The sequence below is a fragment of the Solanum stenotomum genome, chromosome 11 (genome assembly GCF_019186545.1).
Source record: "Solanum stenotomum isolate F172 chromosome 11, ASM1918654v1, whole genome shotgun sequence".
Taxonomy (NCBI): domain Eukaryota; kingdom Viridiplantae; phylum Streptophyta; class Magnoliopsida; order Solanales; family Solanaceae; genus Solanum; species Solanum stenotomum.
In genome coordinates, this window is record NC_064292.1 from 52,699,528 (window position 1) to 52,720,526 (window position 20,999).

The 20,999-nt window shown below is 30.6% G+C and overlaps 1 protein-coding gene across 1 annotated transcript; it reads left to right on the forward strand.

Annotated features, from left to right (window-relative positions):
- The first annotated feature begins 8,103 nt into the window (after nucleotides 1-8,103).
- On the forward strand, nucleotides 8,104-18,830 carry LOC125846126 (endoribonuclease Dicer homolog 2-like). Its single transcript, XM_049525573.1, has 23 exons — nucleotides 8,104-8,190; nucleotides 9,451-9,531; nucleotides 9,655-9,832; nucleotides 10,063-10,176; nucleotides 10,969-11,103; nucleotides 11,642-11,726; nucleotides 11,843-11,907; nucleotides 12,072-12,212; nucleotides 12,505-12,633; nucleotides 12,719-12,848; nucleotides 12,963-13,062; nucleotides 13,509-13,704; nucleotides 13,784-13,944; nucleotides 14,217-14,435; nucleotides 14,542-14,771; nucleotides 14,848-15,122; nucleotides 15,210-15,637; nucleotides 15,727-15,830; nucleotides 15,903-16,099; nucleotides 16,218-16,427; nucleotides 16,942-17,358; nucleotides 17,917-18,195; nucleotides 18,342-18,830. The coding sequence occupies exons 2-23, from the start codon at nucleotides 9,461-9,463 to the stop codon at nucleotides 18,690-18,692; spliced, it is 4,215 nt and encodes a 1,404-aa protein (XP_049381530.1). The 5' UTR covers nucleotides 8,104-8,190; nucleotides 9,451-9,460; the 3' UTR covers nucleotides 18,693-18,830.
- The last annotated feature ends 2,169 nt before the right edge of the window (nucleotides 18,831-20,999 follow it).

Consider the following 20,999-nt stretch of genomic DNA (forward strand, 5'->3'; position numbering starts at 1 on the left):
CTTATTTATTTATATTTTTTGAAAAACTTTAATATTGCCTAAGCCAAAACTTTGAGGGCCTAAAGAAAAAAAAAAAAGGTTTTATTACCCTCCCTCTTGAACGTCTTTAATTTTGTATTTATTTTAGTATATTTCAATTAATTCTTGTATTTACTTTTATCATATTTGTTCTATTATGGTTCCCAAAAGGTTTTAAAATGTACTCACTCTGTCCCTAATTAGATTTTTGAATTAACACGCCTATTAAGAAAATAATTATTGGCATAATGAGTTTACCATTCTACCCCTAATAATTATGATGTGGATGAATTAAAAATTTAAGATTTTCAAGAAGTTCTACCTTTTTCAAAGTAATTAATTGAGGATATAATAGGTAAAAAAAATTATCATTTCTTGATTCGTCAAAATGGACAAGTAAAATAGAAAAAAATAAACAGAGAGAGTATCAACCATTATAAAGTTCATCTTTTCGAAATCTTGAAATTCATTGATGCTTCTTAGATCTACCTCTTCGTAATAGTACATTCATCTCATTGAAATCATAAAATCATTCATGTTTATTAAATGAGTAAATGTTCATTTAATTGAAATCATAAAATCATTAATGTTTATTAAATGAGTATATGTTCATTTAATGGACTAAGAACTAGAATAAAATAATATGTCACTTAACTAATTTTACAACCAACAAAGAGTAATTCAAAAGATATATCCTTGATTTATAATTAGATAATGTAATGCATAGAATAGCTTGTTAAAAAAAGTCAGATAAAACTCCATGAAGCAAATGATAATATAAATGATTCAAAAATTAATAACCCTTTCGACCAAAGTTTCTGATTAATAATTTACTGCGCAATTAATTTAAAACCAACTAGTTGCGCATAGATTCAATATTTCTTCACAAATTTATTTTTAAGTGGTATGAATTAAACGATATTAAATTATTCCATCAAGTGTAAAAAAAATATTATTAATATTGATAAATTTTATTGATTAAATGATTTTAAATTCTTACTCAAAAATAAACTATACTATATTTGTGTGATAGAAGATCATCTCTTTTTTTTTTGTCAAATTTCATGTAAGGGGTCCATTAAGATGTCCATAATTAAATTTTTTTTTTTTGTTATCGATTTAATATTTTTTTTCAAAATAGTTACAAAATATATACTATACCAACATTCAAAATAATAAAGCTATAACAAAAGAATATAAATTTAAAACTAAACGTCATAGCTAAAACAGATCAAATTAAATTAAAATAGTATAATAGAAATAATTTCTTTTAATTTTTTTTAAAAAATATCCTTACTGAAGCGCAGGCAAGTCGACACTTCAAGCTTTCTCATATAATAAGAGAAACTATGTGCATATTGTTATAAGATAGAAATTATGTACATGTTGTGATACAAAAAATAGTAATACATTCATTATATTAGAATTTTAATATCAAAATTATTTTTATTGGTGTGTTTGATTAATATGTTCTAGAATGTTCTTTGTCCAAAAATTTTTTCCCATGTGGTGGAGCTTTCCTTGGAGACTAAGTTTCAAGAATTTCCCTTTCAACATCAAAAAAGAAAAAAAATAGTACTCCTATTTCCCACTAGTGAGTAGTACAATTGATCAATTCCGATTACGATGGAGTTATAAGTATTTTTTTCTTAATAATTTTTACTAAGTCATCTTCATTAGGGAGCTCTTTATCCATTTTAAATTTTTTGATATAAATTCAAATTTAATCGAACTTTAATATGCCAATCAGAAAAATCAAAAATAAAATAAAATAGTGACAATTGATTCCTTGGAGACAAAGGTTTTAGCAGTTCTCTCCACACCACTAGAAAATATTACAACTATATTTTAGTACTCTCGAATTTCAAAAGATTCTTAATAGGTGGGGACAAATTATATTATTGTAGTTATGAATTTGATAAATTATGTAAATTTTAATTTAAATTTTATATTTATATTTAAAAGTTTATTTAATAATATATTTAGAATCCAACAAGAATAATTCATCTCTAATGGCAAGGGGATCATTTTTCTTTTTTAAGTTTATACAACATGAATATAAATTAATCAAACTAGTAAATATCAGATATGCCATGATTATGATTTTAAAAAAAATTGTACGTTATAAGTTGTTAGATGTCATTGTCGTTGATATTATTTTGATTAGTATATAGTATTTTTTTTCCTCTCCCTTTTTGCCATTAAACAATTGAGAATATCTTTTTAGTATTTTGGATGGATAATAAGCACTTAATAGTTGTCTTTATTAATTCTGATAAATAAATATTATGATATGTTTATCGTCATTTCTTAATATTAAAACCAGGACAAATAAAATTTTAAAATTGTAAAATTATAAATATAAAAAATCAACTGGTTATTAAAACATTGATGATAATATAGTAAGAAATAATGGGTAATGCTAAATGACCAGAAAACTTGGCCAGAAATTTAAAAAGTCTATAATATCCTTTTATTTTAAAATAAACTAATCTTTTTTTTCATTTTTAATTAAAAGGTATTAAAGTTAAAAGGGTAAAAATGTTCAAAAAGGTAAAATAACATAGTGTGAAATATGTTATTTTACCATTCTGGCCAAAAGGATTTTTCCAGAAATAATATTGTATTAATTTTTTCTAGGTCAAGAGGAACTTAAATGTATATTCATGACTCACGAGAATCCTTTTGGCCAAAATTTGACCAGAATGGTAAAATAACATATTTCACACTATGTTGTTTTAGCTTTTTGAACATTTTTACCCCTTTTAACTTTAAAACCTTTTAATTAAAAAATGGAAAAAAAAAGATCAGTTTATTTTAAAATAAAAAGGATATTATAGACTTTTTAAATTTCTGGTCATTTAGCATTACCCATAGAAGAATATGATAGCATTAAAGAACATTAACGCTATATTCTCGATGCTAGAATTTAACGTCTTGTGATAAGTGAATTTAGGATTTAATGCGTTCTAAAGAAGTGATTATGGAATTTTAATGCTTTTGTATAATTGATTTTAGGATTTAGCAACTTTTGATTAATGATTTTGGAATTTGACATCTTCAAATTAGTGATTATGGAATTTAACATCTTTTGGGAACTCATTTGAGGATTTAACTTCATTTTTTTTCAGTAGTTTCAAAATTTAATGTCTTCTAATTAATGATTCTTAAATTTAATGTTTTTCGAATCAATGATTCTTAAATTTAATGTTTCATAATCACTGTTTGTTTCTCCAATCCATTTTCAATATTCATGAACCACTTTGATATCTAATAAAAGGAAAAATCATTTTGGCCAGAATAGTAAAATAACATACTTCATACTATGTTATATTATTTTTTTGAACATTTTTACCCTTTTAATTAAAAAATGGAAAAAATCAGTTTATTTTAAAATAAAAAGAATATTATAGACTTTTTAAATTTCTGACCAAATTTTCTGGCCATTTAGCATTACCTTGAATAAAATAATATGTCACTTAACTAATTTTACAACCAACAGAGAGTAATTCAAAAGATATATCCTTGATTTATAATTAGATAATGTAATGTATAGAATAGCTTGTTAAAAAAAGAATCAGATAAAACTCCATGAAGCAAATGAATAATATAAATGATTCAAAAATTAATAACCCTTTCAACCAAAGTTTCTGATTAATAATTTACTGCGCAATTAATTTAAAACCAACTAGTTACGAAGACCTCGTGTTGTGCATACATTCAATATTTCTTCACAAATTTATTTTTAAATGGTATGAATTAAATGATATTAAATTATTTTATTAACTGTAAAATAAATATTATTAATATTGAAAATTTTAAATTGTATTAATTAAATAATTTTAAATTCTTACTCAAAAATGAATTACACTATATTTCTGTGATAGAAGATCATTTTTTTTTGTCAAATTTATTGTAAGGGGTCCATTAAGATGTCCATAATTAAAGTATTTTTTTGTTATCGATTTAATTTTTTACTCAAAGTAGTTACAAAATATATACTATTACCAACATTCAAAATAATAAAGCTATAATAAAAGAATATAAATTTAAAATTAAATGTTATAGCTAAAACATATCCCATTAAATTAAAGTAGTACAACAGAAATATAAATTTAAAACTAAACGTCATAGCTAAAACATATCCCATTAAATTAAAGTAGTACAACAAAAATATATTTTTTAAATTTTTTTTCAAAAATAGCCTTACTGAAGCGCAGGCAAATCGACACTTCAAGCTCTCTCGTATAATAAGAGAAATTATGTGCATATTGTTATAAGATAGAAATTATGTACATGTTGTGATACAAAAAATAGTAATACAATTCATAATATTAGAATTTTAATATCAATTTTTTTTTTATTGGTGTGTTTGATTAATATGTTCTAGAATGTTCTTTGTCCAATTATTTTTTTCCCCATGTGGTAGAGCTTTCCTTGGAGACTAAGTTTCAAGAATTTCCCTTTCAACATCAAAAAAAAGAAGAAAAAAACAGTATTTCCCACTAGTGAGCAGTACAATTGATCAATCCCTATTACGATGGAGTGATAAATATTTTTTTCTTAATTAAAAGTTTCGAGTTTAAATTTTTACTAAGTCATCTTCATTAGGGAGCTATTTATCCATTTTAAATTTTTCGATATAAATTTAAATTTAATCAAACTTTTAATATAGATATTGAACAACACCGACTAGAAAACCCAAACAAAAAATAATAATGACAATTGATTCCTTGGAGACAAAGGTTTTAGCAGTTCTCTCCACATCACTAGAAAATAGTACTTACTATATTTTACTAGTCTCGAATTTCAAAAAACTCTTAATAGGTGGGGACAAGTTATATTATAGTTATGAATTCAATAAACTATGTAGTTTAAATTTAAATTTTATATTTGTATTTAAAAGAATAATTCATCTCTAATGGTAAGGGGATCATTCCTTTTTTTAAAGTTTATACAACATGAATACAAATTAATTAAACTAGTAAATATCAGATATGCGATGATTATGATTTTAAAAAAATCGTACGTTATAGTTTGTTAGATGTCATTGTCGTTGATATTATTTTGATTAGTATATAGCATCTTTTCTTTTCCCTTTTTGCCATTAAACAATTGAGAATATTTTTTTAGTATTTTGGATTGATAATAAGCACTTAATAGTTGTCTTTATTAATTCTAATTCTAATTCTAATAAATAATATTATAATATGTTTATCATCATTTCTTAATATTAAAACCAGGACAAATAAAATTTTAAATATAAAAAATCAAATGGTTATTAGAACATTGATGTTAATATAGTAAGAAATAATATTGTGTTAATTTTTTCTAGGTCAAGCGAAACTTAAATGCACACTCACGAGCAAATATTTAGAAGAATATGATAGCATTAAAGAATGTTAACCTTATGTTCTCGATGCTAGAATTTAACGTCTTATGATAAGTGATTTTAGGATTTAATGCGTTCTAAAAAATTGATTATGGAATTTAATATTTTCTTAAGTGATTATGGGATTTAATATTTTCTTATAATTAATTTTAGGATTTAACGTCTTTTGATCAATGATTACAAAATTCAACGCTTTCTAAGAAATAATTCTAGAATTTAACGATTTCTTGGAAGTGATTTTAAGATGGAAGATATAACACATTTTGATTAGTGATTTTGGAATTTAACATCTTCTGATTAGTGATTATGGAATTTAACATCTTTTGGGAACTCGTTATAGGATTTAACTTTTTTTTTTTTATAAGTGGTTTCAAAAGTTAATGTCTTCTAATTAATGATTCTTAAATTTAATGTTTTCTAATCAATGATTCTTAAATTTAATGTTTCCTAATCACTATTTGTTTCTCCAATTCATTTCCAATATTCATGAACCACTTTGAGAATCCAAAAGATTCGAATTTATTTATTTAGATGATTTTAAAAATTACAAACTTCGAGTGAACAAAGAACAAATAAAACCATTTTAATACATTTACATATTTGTGCTACATATTTATTGTCATTAACTTTTGTGATGGTTATATTTAATTTTTATGATGTTTATCACATGAATTTAATGTCTTTAATTCAAAATCAATCATAACACTTTGGTTTTATTGAATTCTTTTGTGGAGATGATTAGATGAATACTTTTGTGTTTGCATTTGTCTTTATCCTAATTTTTGAACGTAAAATAAAATAAAATAAAATAAAATTTAACACCGTATGATAAGTGATTATAGGATTCAATATCTTTTGAGAAGTGATTATGGGATTTAACATTTTCTTATCAATGATTATATGATCTAACACCTTTTGATCGACCATTTTAAAATTTAACGTCTTTTAATAAGTGATTTTAGGTTTCGACATTTTCTCAGTAGTGATTATAGAAAATAACACTTTCTGATATGTGATTTTAGGATTTAACAATTTTTTATCAGTGATTATAAGATGTAACGCCTAGCTTCTGTTCAATGCTTTTACGATTTTAACGTTTTCTGAGAACGCATTTCAAGATTTAACGTTTTCTTATTAGTAATTCCAAAGTTTAACGTCTTTTGATCATTGTTTTCAGAATTTAACGTTTTCTAAACATTATAGTTTCTTCATTTCATTTTCAATATTCATAAACCAATTTGCGAATCTAAAAGTTTTAAATTTATTTAAATGATTTTAAGAGTTACTAGCTCCAAATAAGTAAAGAACAAATACAACCATTCGGATACATATACATATTTGTGCTACATATTTATTATTATTAACTTTTGTAATAGTATAATTAACAAATTAGGTCCATATTTTTCATTCAAAACTCGAATTAACACCATTAAAGTTGTAAACAAAATATATTTAGCATCTGAACAATTTAGGTTTATCCTATTTTTTATATATAGAAAGAAAAAAACCAATTGGTAATAAAATATATTCTCAAGGCTAATATGAGAAGATAGAATAAAGAGTATATATATATAGTGTATATATTAAAGGGAAAATTGTATAAAATAGCAAATTATTAATTCAAATTAAATGTTATAGCTATAGTTTATTTTAATTGTAATTCGCAACAAATATTCCCTTTTTTTGCCATCTGATTCGATATACAATTAGTCATTTTCGGTATACAATTAGCCATTTATACATTTCGATATAAAATGCGTTTGTATTTGTATAAAGCGAGAGAAAAGTGTATATACAAATACATATGTATTTTCGTCCTATACACTTATAATTATACAAATACAGATCTTAGTATATAAATTACAATGTATAAATGAATTTATACAAAACTGAACAATTTGTATAAAATTGGATGTTTGTAGCGAATTATACAAATCAAAAGCTCCATAACAAACATAAAATTTGTTATGGAGCACAATTATGCAAACTATAGCTATAACATACAAATATGATTTTTATGTTTGCTATATGTAAAAGTTGCTCATTATTAAATGATGTGGTTCAATAGATGTGACTCCTCCTCCTTTAACCAAAAGTTTCGAGTTCGAGTCCTAGAATGAAAAGAACCCTTAGTAGGGAGCGTTTCACCCCATATGGGGCCTTACGTGGGGCGATTATTCTAAAATAGTGGAGCATAAGATGAAAAAAAAAGGAGAAGTATTGAAAACACCCTGAACTTGGTGCAAATTATTAGTTTCGTCCCAAACTATTGACAGTTTTAAAAACACCCTTCTATTTGACTAACTAAACTTAATTACACCCTCCTCCGATCTGCCACATGATATAACCAATGATCTCAAACTCTTGTAGAAACACTAGATTTTTCATTAAAAAAATTAATAATTTTTTTGAAAATACTCCAAAGCTTGAAGAAAAGTTAAGGGTGAATTCACTCGTTGCAAGATCGAAAGGGTATTTCATACCGGGTATATTCTTTAGAAATTTAATTGGATTCATAAGGCCAAAAGATTCTGTCTTTTCGTCACCCTCCTACCTCTTTCCTTCCGAAAAAAAGATTTTGGGGTATTTAATTGTCGTATTATATTTGCTTTTTCCATAGGGGGTGGGGGTGTTGCAGAACATTTTTTTTTTTTGATTTTATATTTATATAATATGCTACTATAAATGCCTCTAACATATTGTATCTCTCACTCACTCTTTCTTCTTCACTAAACACTGAAAAACTACTCTTCAAAGTTTTTGCAATTCAGCACTAACCAGTGAGTTTTCTTGGCTATTTCTGTGATTCTTTTTCATAAAGATTACTTTTTTATGCATTTTAATGAAAAGGGTGTTTGAATCTTTGATTATATGTTCTTTTACTTACAAAAATCTTATTTTTTTGTATTCTTTTCTGATTTGATATGTGTGCTTTTCTTGGATATTGGTTTTTCTTTCTGTTTCTTTGAAATGGTACAATGGGTATGTAGATGATTAGGTTGCTTTAACCCTGGTATGTCATCTGGTTGTTTCTTTGTTGGTGTTTTTATGTTTGTTTGGTTTAATGTTAATGTGCATATCAAATCAATGGAGCCAGGTGACTATTTCTATGTTTTGATTTTCATAAAGATCACTTTTTTATGCTTTTTTATGAAATGGGTGTTTAAATCTTTGATTATATGTTCTTTTGCTTACAGAAGTCTTGTTTTTTTTCTGGTTTGATATGTGTACTATTCTTGGATATTGGTTTTTATTTGTGTTTCTTTGAAATGGTACAAATGGTATGTAGATGAATAGGCTGCTTTAACCCTGGTATGCAGCCAGGTTGTTTTCTGTTTCGTCTTTGTTACTTTGTTGGTGGTGTCTTTATGTTTGTTTGGTTCAATGATAACAGATTAATGGAGTCAGCTGACTATTTCTGTGTTTCTTTTTCATAAAGATCACTCTTTATGCATTTTTTGAAATGGGTTTTTCCATGGGGAGTTGAAGCATTTATTATATGTTCTTTTGATTACAAAGTCTTGGTCCTTTTTACTTCTGATTTGATATGTGTACTCTTTAGATTTTGGTTTTCTTTGAAATGGTACTAAGGGTATTGTTATCTGGTTGTCAATTCATTGGGAGTGTTTTATGTTTCTTCTTTGTTACTTTGTGGTGTCTTTACGTTTGTTTGGTTCGATGTTAATGTAGATAGCAAATCAATGGAGCCAGCTGATTATTCCTGTGTTTGTTTTCCAAAAAGATCACTCTTATATGTATTTTTTTTGAAGTGGGTGTTTACATGGAAGTTAAATGTTTGATTATAAGTGCTGAATTTACAAAACCTTTTTTTTTTTTTTTTATGGTTTGATTTTCTTGGATTTTGGGTTCTCTTTGTGTTTCTGTGAAGTGTGTAGATAAAATAGGTTGTTTTATGTATGATCACCTGGTTGTCGTTTTCTTGGAGAGTTTGTTGTTACATTTTTATTACTTTGTTGGCGTGTTTCATTTTTATTACTTTGTTGGCGTCTTCAGTTTTGTTTGGTCTGATGTTAATGTAGAGAACAATCAATGGAGCCAACTGATGTTGCAGTCTCTGAAAACCAACAGCTCTCTGCTGACCCTCTGCCTTTTGCAAGAAGGTTGGCATGTTACATTTATTTTCTCTTTTAATTGGAGTTAGGGAAAAAAAATTGATTGAAAAAAGAAATTTTATTTTAAAAAAATGAACTTTTGTAATGTACATGTTGATTTGTTATGTATAGTTATCAGTTGGAAGCTCTGGAGACAGCATTAAAGCAGAACACCATTGTTTACTTAGAGACTGGTTCTGGAAAGACCTTGATTGCAATTATGCTTCTTAGAAGCTATGCTTACCTTCTTCGAAAGCCTTCTCCGTACATAGCTGTTTTCTTGGTCCCGACTGTTGTTCTGGTGACTCAGGTGGTACTTCTAGCTTCTCAATCTAGTCCCTTCAAATTCATCATCTTAATGTGTATATTTTTGTTATCCACCAATTTCTCTCCCGTCTAAAGATTGTACAACTATTTTTCCCCATTAGTTTTCTCATGTTTTGCAGTTTGTTATATGTTTGAGGTAGCTTGGTTTTAGGCTCAAAACTGTGTATTTGAATTATCCTAATGTTGTTGATCTTGTGATTTGATAATTATAAGCAAGGAGATGCTCTGATGTTGCATACCGACTTAAAAGTGGGCAAATATTGGGGAGAAATGGGTGTTGATTATTGGGATGCTGCTGCATGGCAACAACAAGTGGACGATCATGAGGTGTGTATGAACTATATTATATCTTCAGCGACAAATTATTAACCGTTGCTTGAGTTGGCACTGAGTATGGCTACATTGTTCTTAAAAGAATTCCAGTCCTAAAAAGTTACTAAACAACTATATGAGAACAAAATGGAAGTGACTGTTTATCAATCCTCTCTATTGCCTGAACTAATGGTACATGGAGTATATGCTTCTATGCTAAAGTAAAGCCCGCACCTATATAAAAATGCCCACAGCTGAAGGGTCAAGCCCGCCACAACCTAACTTTGACCTTTAGGGGTTGTTTGGTTGGTGGGATAATGGATAATGGATAACGATCCGGGATAAAATTTGAGATTATTTCACTCGCAGTTGGTTATGAGTATTAATTACTCCCAGAATACATTTTGTACTGAAATGGTGGGATATCCCAACCTATCCCAACCCATGTGATATCCTTGTCTATTCCATTCCAGTAACCATTCGATCAAAATTGCAGTGAACTGTAGCTACATTTTGTACAGATCAGTTAAGGAAAAGAAATGGTTGTAAAAGCTATTGAAATTAGCTGCTCATATTTTCTGGTATTGGGATCTCGTGGAATAGTAATACGCTAAATGCTATTCTCCTAGGGAAGTTGCTAATGAGCTGCTGTTGTTTGCGTTAAGATTCTTTTTTTTTCTTGGCAGGGCTCTCTTCGAATATATTAGATCCGACGTTCAGCATTTATATACTAGAAATTAAGTTAGGAATTGTATATATATTATACTTGGATGCGTCATAAGTAATCACCGCAGACTTGTCTTTCAGGTACTTGTTATGACTCCGGCAATACTACTTGCTGCTTTGAGGCACAGCTTTTTACAAATAGACATGATAAAAGTTATAATATTTGATGAGTGCCACAATGCACGAGGCAAACACCCCTATGCCAGCATAATGGTGGTACGTTGTTTGTGCTAAGATTGAGTTTTCTGTAGAACAGTTTGAGCTAATTGTTGCATAATGGTGGTACATTGTTTGTGCTAAGATTGAGTTTTCTGAAGTAGTGCAATTTCTTCATCTGCACAATGTTGTTATATGATATGTGTCACTCTCTCGGTTCCCTACTTCGCAGCGACAGTACCCTACTTCTTTTGTCATTAAGCAGAAAGAATGAGCAGCGTTATATCAACTACAATTGATTTGTTTGTTAATGGATATCATAATTATTGTGTAGTTACTGCCACTTCAACAATATTTTATTTCAAAAGTTGACCAAAAGGAGATATTAGAAAGAATGTGTGAAGACATGTATAGTGGATTAATTCTTTTACATGCACACATATGCAATGTGTACATTTACCTGATGTGGAAGCTCCTGTGGGCATGCCAGTGGTTCTTTTGTACATATGAAAGAAAAGACTTGACTAGAATCCTGCTTGAGCATGACTTGGTATGGTGCTTGAACGATTCTTATCTTAGAGGGTTAATATTCTTTCAGGAGTTTTATCATCACCAATTAACCCATGAGAGCGCACAACTTCCAAGAATATTTGGGATGACTGCTTCCCCTATAAAGTCTAAAGGTTGGTGGGATTTGATCTTATAGCTTTGGACATCTTTTGAGATTTTTCTACGTCATACTGTTAAAGTACTGGTTTCTCACTTTCTCTGGATTCTCATGTTTATACTTTTTATGCAGGTGCTAGCACGGCACATAGTTATTGGCAAAAGATTCGTGACCTCGAGAATCTTATGAATTCCAAGGTTCTCTCAATTAATCTTCTTGTAGTTCAGAGAAAGAACTGTGCATGCATTAAACTCTTAGCTCTTGGATGATTGTCATATCGTTTTTATATGCAAAAAGTCATAAACACACATTTAGATAGATATTCCGTTCCTCTAATTGTGATCTCCCTTTGCAAATGAAGGTATACACGTGTAGCAGTGAATCTGTTCTGGCAGAGTATATCCCATTCTCAAATCCGAAGTTGAAGATATATGAACATGTGGATATTCCTTGCACATTGTTTAATACTTTAGCTCAGGACCTTGAAAGGTTGAGAGAAAAGGTAAACATCAATTCTTTAGCCAATGGATTTTGTCTTTCTACTTTGCAGAATGTTCATGCTAACCTTTCGTCCTGCTCTGAAGAAGTCAATTATCATTTAGCTGATGTTGCCTCTTTCCTTCTCTACATTGTGTGCAACCAGAAAACAGAAAGTGCCTTGAAAGAATACAGAGACTACTAACTAAACCTTAATTTATCCATATAGTAGCGACTAGAGGAATCATGTTTTAACATATGGGTCAGACTTTTTTGCTCTTCCAATTTTAGTTGTTTAACTTTTCTTACCATTGCAGCATGAATGTTCGATTTCAAAGTCAAACCTGTCTTCTATGAGTGCTGGATCTGCAAGAAGACGTTTATCAAAACTTTACTTGGCTTTCTTATTTTGTTTGAGTGAGATGGGTGTGTGGCTGGCTTTCAAGGTAATTTTTGTTCCTTGCTGGGGTAATAAATAAATAAACGTTTTGGCCTTGATCAGTTTCCTAACATGACTTTGTTTTGAATCAGGCAGCTGAGTTCTTGTCCTTTGAAGAAAATGATTTCTTTTCATGGGGAGAATTCGATGCATGTGCTCAGACAATCGTTAGAGATTTTAGTTTGGGTGCATCTAAGATTTTCTCGGCTCGCTTACCTTCAGGTATCATTGTTAGCAACATCCATTTTCTTTTTTCCCTGAGCTGTAAGATTGTTTTTTGATTTCCTTCTGCTATCTGTCTCTCTGCCACTCACTCTCTCTTCCCTGTAAACATAGGCCCACATTGGTCAATTGGTGGTGATATTCAGGCAAATGCGGATGCTGGATATTTGTCATCCAAAGTTAATTGTCTTCTAGAGTCTCTTCTCGAGTACAGGTGAGAGCGCTTGAATGATGAATCTACTATTTAGTCAAAAGCTTTAATGTTAGTTCAATCAATTGGGGTTTTGGAGAATAAATAGAAAAAAGAAAAGTAGTCGGTTAGATTCTTTAAAAATTATGTGTCTGCGAGAAACTCCTTTGAAGAAGGAAGGTCATCTTTTTGTTTCCCTTGGTGAAATGGACCTGCTTTACTTTTCTTTCAGAGATTTTGAGGAAGCACATATAGAATGATATGTGATTTAGTGTTGATGCAATTAAATATTTATAAGATATTACAGTTCCTTTGTATTGTTATTGAGCCTACTTTGGATTCATCAATAATTATAAAAACTTCCTTTGGGGTTTAATTTGGACAGTTTCTGAGATTATCCATTCTTTTGTTGGGAAATAGGATTCTATATTTAGTGATTTACTTACAAACAATCTTATCGTTGGTAGCAGGGACCGAAAGGATTTGAGATGCATCATATTTGTTGAGAGAATTGTTACAGCCATTGTTCTTCGGTCTCTACTAAATGAGTTGCTTCCGGAACGAAGTGGTTGGAGAACTGAGTACACAGCAGGGCATATTTCTGTTCTCCAGTCACAGAGTAGAAAAAATCAAAATAAAATTGTTGAAGAATTTCGCAAGGGGTTGGTAAGTCTAATTTTTTATTTTTTTGCTTTTTAAATAGTTTCTGAAGATTTAAAGTCTGACATCCATGCAAACACTGCAGGTGAACATTATTGTAGCGACATCTATTCTTGAAGAGGGCTTGGATGTTCAAAGTTGCAACCTTGTGATTCGATTTGATCCATCAGCTACTGTTTGTAGCTTTATACAATCACGTGGACGAGCTCGAATGCAAAACTCCGACTTTCTTCTGATGGTCAAAGAGTATGTTTTGTCAATCTATTCTAGTTGATACTATGAATGTTTTTCAGTGTTCTCTCATTATTGTTTTTGGTGTATTATGTACTGGATGCTATTTCTGCTGTTGTCACTTGCTATTGCACTACTGTTATAAATGTATTAAATTAATTATTTAAAAGAATCTAACAGGCAAACAGTTACTTTAGCTCTTGACATTTTGTGCAAGTATTAATGATAAAATTTGGGAAATTTGATTAACAATGGACCGATCATTCTCATTTTGACTCAAATCCTAGTGGGGATGATCCAACCCTTACTCGCATGCAAAACTATATGGCTAGTGGAGAGATCATGCGGCAAGAATCATTACGTCATGCTTCTATTCCATGTTCACCTCTAGATGATGAATTGTATGATGAGCCTCGCTACAAAGTTGAAAGCACAGGAGCAGTTGTCACCCTCAGTTCTAGCGTGTCATTGTTATACTTCTATTGCTCAAGGCTACCGTCGGATGGGTTTGTACTCTGCATATTCTCTTTCTATGTGTTAAGGATTCTGGTATCATTGAGTATTTCATATGTTAAATATTGCATTATGGTCTGACATTCAATTTAATTGTAGGTACTTTAAACCCAATCCTAGGTGTGTGATTGATAAGGAAACAGGAACCTGCACGCTACAACTTCCCAAAAGTTCACCACTGCAAAGAGTTATTACTGTACAGGGGAATAGAAAAATACTGAAGCAACTTGCATGCCTGGAAGCTTGTAAAGAACTTCATCATGTGGGTGCCTTGACTGACAATCTTGTTCCTGATATTGTGGAGGAAGAAACCATCAACAAAGAATTGGGTAATTCTAACATCTTTAATCTAATGTGGGTTTTTTGGATTGTGATGCTCCACTTCTAACCTATTATATTGTGCAGAATGTCAAATCCATACTGTTGAAGAATCAAAATACTTTCCACCAGAATTGGTTAGTCATTGCAGCAATGATTCAGAAGCAGTGTACTACTGCTACCTAGTTGAGATGCAACATGCCTCTTACAACGACTTCCAGCTTCATGGGATTATACTTGCTGTTAGGACAAGGCTCAAGTGTGATGGTGAAATACTGGCATTTGACTTGGACATTGATAGGAGGGGACTCTTGCAAGTTCAACTTAATTATAGTAAAGTTGTTACACTTACTGCTGAAGAGGTGATTATAATTATCATCTCTTTACTCGTTACCTGTAAAAATGGTTGGTGATACTTTTTTTTTTCTTCTATTGATCTCTTTCTCCAGATTCGACGGTGTCAGAGGTTTCAAGTCAGTGTCTTCAGAATTCTTCTTGACCGTGATCTGAGTATACTGCAGGACGCTTTGGCTGCAGTTCAATCGCCTATTGGTTCTGCAGTTTCTGATTATCTTTTGCTCCCATCTTTGGGTAGTACCCCTGAAATAAATTGGAAATGTGTGAATTCTTTGCTGTTTCCTTCTCAAGTTCTTGGGGATAAGCATATGGATTGGTGTTCTACTCAAGATAGCAAACGCAGTGTGAACACCAAAACTGGGGAGGTATGTAGCTGCATGTTGGAGAATTCTTTGGTCTTTACACCTCATAATGGCCATATATACTGCATTACCGGTTTTTTGGATAAGTTGGATTGCAACTCATTGTTGGGTATGAGAACTGGAGAATCCATTACCTACACAGAATACTACAAAAAGCGGTTTGTACAACTAGCTTCTGATTTCCTGGTGCACCTTTTCCATATATCATCTTTTGGATTCAAAATACTAAGTAAGTTGTGGTTTACAGGCATGGGATCAACATATGCTTTGAAGAAGAACCACTTCTTAGGGGAAAACATATTTGTAAAGTGCACAATTACCTTCAGAGAAGCAGAACTCAGAAGGCTAAAGGTTCGATCATATAGGGTTCTTCTTTTGTTATAATGCTTATGTATGATCACTTAGCTTTGGCCTCCTTTGCAGATTCAACTGATTCATCTGTCGAGTTGCCTCCTGAACTTTGTTCCCTCATCATGTCACCTCTCTCTATTTCTACCCTTAATGCTTATTCATATGTTCCTTCGATCATGCATCGGATTGAGTCCTTGGTTATGGCCTCAAACTTGAAAAGAATGCATTTGGATCACTGCACACTAAATGTTCCTATTCCAACCACTAAGGTATGTGCTGCTATGATCCCATCTCAGATCTTTGCTCTAACTAAATCAGTCTTTCTTAAGCTGTGAGCTTCATACATCCTCTTGTGCCCACAACTTACTCCTTGATTTATTATTTTAGATTTTGGAAGCAATGACAACGAAGAAATGTCTCGAGAAGTTTCATTTGGAATCACTTGAGACACTAGGAGACTCTTTTCTCAAATATGCTGCCAGTATAAAGCTGTTCAAGACTTACGAAAATCATCATGAGGGTCTTCTCACCGTTAAGAAAACTCAGATTATTTCCAATGCTGCACTATGCAAGCTTGGATGTGCTCGTAAAATACCGGTAGGTATTCCTTGGCGATCAACTCCATGTCTCTATTAATCTTGGGTGACATTGTTTTTGTTTCGGATATGTCTCATTGATGCTTAAGGATAACCAGGGGATATTTACTCGTACACTTCGACTTAAGATCCAATATTGACTGTTAATCATGCCTTCCACCTAAAAGTTGTCAACTCTTGCATATAAACATTCTCATCTTCCCTTCCTTGCACACAAATGTCTACTGTTTGTTATAATGGAAATTAGTAGTTATTCATATTTGTAAAACATGCATATTTCGTTAGTGCTTCAATTGGAGTACAATTATTTTAGGACATGTCAATTTTGAGCGAGTGCTTTTGGATACTTGTATTAGTAAATATCCCAGTGAATTTTTAAAGAGTTCATGCAGTTCCTTTATATTTTATTTGTTTGACTGCATAGTATTGTGCCTTGCTGGATGCAAAAGCTATCTGAATTCTTTTTCTTTTTTTCTTCTTTTGGTATTCCCTTTAATAAATACCTTTGATTACAGGGATTTATCCGTAATGAACCATTTGATCTTAAAGCATGGATCATTCCTGGTGATAATTCTCAAGTTCACAGCTTCAATGAAGAGCTCCTAACGTCCTCAGATAAAATGTATAGTAGGGTAAAACAGAAGATTAAAAGTAAGAGAGTAGCTGATGTGGTTGAGGCACTAATAGGTGCCTACCTCAGCTCGGGTGGGGAAGTAGCCGCTTTGTCATTTATGAAATGGCTTGGAGTGGACATCAATTTTGTTGATGCACATGCACCTATGTCAAGGCACTTTCCCATGAATGCCGAGAAGCTAGTTAATGTCAGATATTTGGAATCCCTGCTACATTACAAGTTCAATGATCCTTCTCTGCTTGTTGAAGCGCTAACTCATGGATCTTACATGCTACCGGAGATTCCACGATGCTATCAGGTTATTCCCGTAAATAAATATTATCCATCTTAATGTTGTTAAATACTTGGAACTATATTTTGCATACTGATTACTAAAATATAATGTTGCCTAGATTGGTAAAGTTGTGAATCTGAACATTTCATTAACCTAAGGCTTCATAGCATTTGATGGCTGTTCTTACAGCTGCTAGTGTGAAGGAAAAAAGTGCATTGTTTTATTCATTCACGGAAGTTTCATGGTTTTATATAATGATAATATGAATCCTGTCTTGCTATAGTTGCATCTTATTCTTAATTCAGTATGTGTATCTTCACATTTGGACCAATCTATTGTATGAGCGCTCATGATGAGTAACATCATAGAATGAGCAGTACTTGAAATATGCATCATAATTTAACGAAATGAATCATTTTTTGTTTTGTCGTGGTTTCTTTGCAGTATATTCTGCCTTCCTTGCACACTGAGAGGATAGATAGTCACACTGCCTACATTCACAATTTGTTCCTTTAAAATCGATATTTGTGTCTTTTTAACTCTATTTGATTCAAATGCTGATATGATCTCCTGGCTTTGCAGCGCTTGGAATTTCTTGGAGATGCAGTGCTCGATTATGTTGTTACAGCACATCTCTATTCGAAATATCCGGGACTGACTCCAGGACTAATTACTGATTTGAGGTCTGCCTCCGTAAACAACGAATGCTATGCTCAATCTGCAGTTAAGGCTGGCCTGCACAAGCACATTCTTCATGCCTCGCAAGATCTGCAAAGGCAGATATGTAGTACTGTTGAGGATTTCGAGAAATTGAACCTTGTCTCCACTTTCGGATGGGAGGCTGAAACTACTTTCCCAAAGGTATTGAATACTTGCCTCGAAGTTAAGATATAGAAGAAAAAGTTACTGAAAGCTCTTTCTGCAATCAAAATGTAAATCTTTCCCATTGTCGAGAGCTTCATTTTATCCCACGGATTTGTCTTATTTTTGTTTTTGGTTTGCTATAGGTGCTTGGAGATGTTATTGAGTCCCTTGGTGGTGCGATCTTTGTTGATTCTGGCTTCGACAAAGATACTACATTTCAGTGCATACGACCTCTTTTGGAACCGTTGGTTACACCTCAGACATTAAAGCCCCATCCAGTAAGAGAGTTAACTGAACTATGTGACCAGAAAGGTTATATAAAGAAGAAGGATGTCGTCTGTCGTGAGAATGGTATAGCTTATATTACAGTAGAGGTTGAAGCAAATGGCGTTATTCACAAGAACACATGCTCGGGACGAGATAAACTAATGGCCAGGAAGGTGGCTAGCAAAAATGTGCTCAAGTCTCTGAAAGAATGTCCATCCAATGCTTAACAGTAGTGTTACAAAATTCCCAGAATTGCTTAATATTGTAAGGGTCATTTTGGTTGTTTGATTTCTGCCCTTGTCTGTTTGGATGTGTTGTTTCATAATGTATCGTAATGTAGTATTGGATTTGTTGTTATGTAAAAATGAAGATTCTCCTTTTATGGTTATTTTCTTTAGTAAAGGCGGATTTAGTCAAGAAATCATCTTTCTTTTTGAACAGTCTCAACATCCAAATGGGTTGCGCATGAGAAAAAGAGATACATCAGTGTAGATGTGAGAGATTGAATATAGTGTGTCCGGTGAGAGGTAGAGGTAGGTCGAAAAAGTATTGAAAAAAGTGATTAAACAAGATTTGAGACACTTAGAGCTTACTAACATGACCCTAGATAGAAGGTTAATAGATCGTCGCGTTGTCTAATATTTTGTATCGGTTGTCTCTCCATCTCATAAGATAGAAGTAAGATTATGTACACACCTGACACCCTCTCCAAACTTTACTTGTGAAATTTCAGTGAATATGTGGTTGCTTAATTTGTTGTTAGATGAGGTCTAAATATTTTTAAAAAATTAGTCAAAATAATAAGAGATGATCAATAATTCAAAATATGGGAAAGAAGCACCTTAAGAGCATATTCCAAATTCTGAAAAGATGCTTCTTTGTTAAAAAAAATTCTTAATTACTACTTACTCTATTCATATTTATACGTCGCCATTTTAAATTTTATGTCTCTTAAAAAACTATGTAAGTTTATCGTTGTACCCTTATTTAACATTTTCTTGAAGTTAAGTTTTTAATAAACGAACATAAATTAATTTATTTTGATTAATTAAATTGACCAATAAACTTGAATTAATTATTTAATTTTCTTATATTGATTGAATTTATACTTTCAAGGCAAATAACTTTGAAGGGTAAAATAGAAAAAATAATGCCATTTATGTATTGATTTAATAAGAACGACTTATACATAAAAACCCAAGAAATAATTACTCCCTTCGTCCCATATTATAAGTCACATTTCCCATTTGCACTTGCATTATGAAATAAGGTAATTTTGCCCTTATGCCCTTATTTAATGTTTGCTTATGACAACTTTGTAATAAATGATGAAATGTTAGATTTCAAAAATATAAATACATTTAGATTACTATTTAAATTTTACTTTTTGAAGCCAAATTTTTTCACCAATTGATCCAAAAAAAATTTAAAATCAAATTTTTCCCACCTCAATTTTCCTATATATTTTGTGTAAAATGTTTTTTTATATATAAATTCTTAAAGCAAATATGACAACATCACAAAATATTCAAATTCCATTACTTCAAATTGATCTAAATTTTCCTGCTGAATCTGATGTTATTGATAATGAAATTAGACGACAAATGAATTTTAGTTCTCGTTCGACAATTTTATTTAAATGGTGCATAACTCCTTTATTTGGATCTTGATTTTTCTCAATTTGGCCTTCACGGATTTTGGTTGAGTCTTTTATTTTTACATCATTTAAACTTTTTGAAATGTCATCTTCCTTGATAAAATTTGTTGAAGCTTCAACTTTCAAGATTATTTTTGAATTTTTTTCATCTTTTATTTTTAATTTGTTTGTTGATATTTTTTTTCAAAATAAGATTTTATAGAATAAGTAGTGAATAAAGAAAGTAGTTAATAAATGAATGAAGTACTCTCCCAATGAAACTAATTACTTGTAGATTTCCTAGGTTAGTCAAAGTAAATATATTTTTAAGATTAATTAATTAATCAATAAAGGGTATAATAGGCAAAATATGATAATTTATGCATAAATTTTATAAAATGGCATATTAATGAATTTGGTCCAACTATTTTTAGAAAGGGGTGAATTATAATATGGGAGGAGGGAGTAATGAACTTGTATTTTGCTTATATCTAGAAAATAGTGATGGTTATTTATTGTTTATTTATTTCTTGTGGGGCTTGTTATTAATTGCTTATGGGACTTCTGATTTCTGTGAATATTGTCTTCTTCTTTATACGTGTCATTTTTATCCAAATCTATGAGATTAAAGTTTTATAAATAAAAAAAAAGAATTAAAAATAATGCAAAAATAAGATATGAATAAATTTCTTACGGAACAAGAGATATTGATAAATAAAAAATATATTTGGAGAAATTTTCAGATTTATCACCAAAAAAGATTTTTTTTTTCAACTGATATAATGCTTCAATTCTTAATTAAAAGGTGTCTGGTTAAGTTATGCTAATCAATTATCTTTGAAATTGCTTTCTTTATAATCTTTATAATCAATTATTTTCGATAGATACTCAGTTTTTG

Coding starts and splice junctions, on each gene's coding strand:
- LOC125846126 (XM_049525573.1), top strand. CDS start 9,461: ATGGAGCCAACTGATGTTGCAGTCTCTGAAAACCAACAGCTCTCTGCT. Junction 11,104..11,641: donor CCTATGCCAGCATAATGGTG/GTACGTTGTTTG, acceptor ATATTCTTTCAG/GAGTTTTATCATCACCAATT. Junction 11,908..12,071: donor AGAATCTTATGAATTCCAAG/GTTCTCTCAATT, acceptor TTGCAAATGAAG/GTATACACGTGTAGCAGTGA.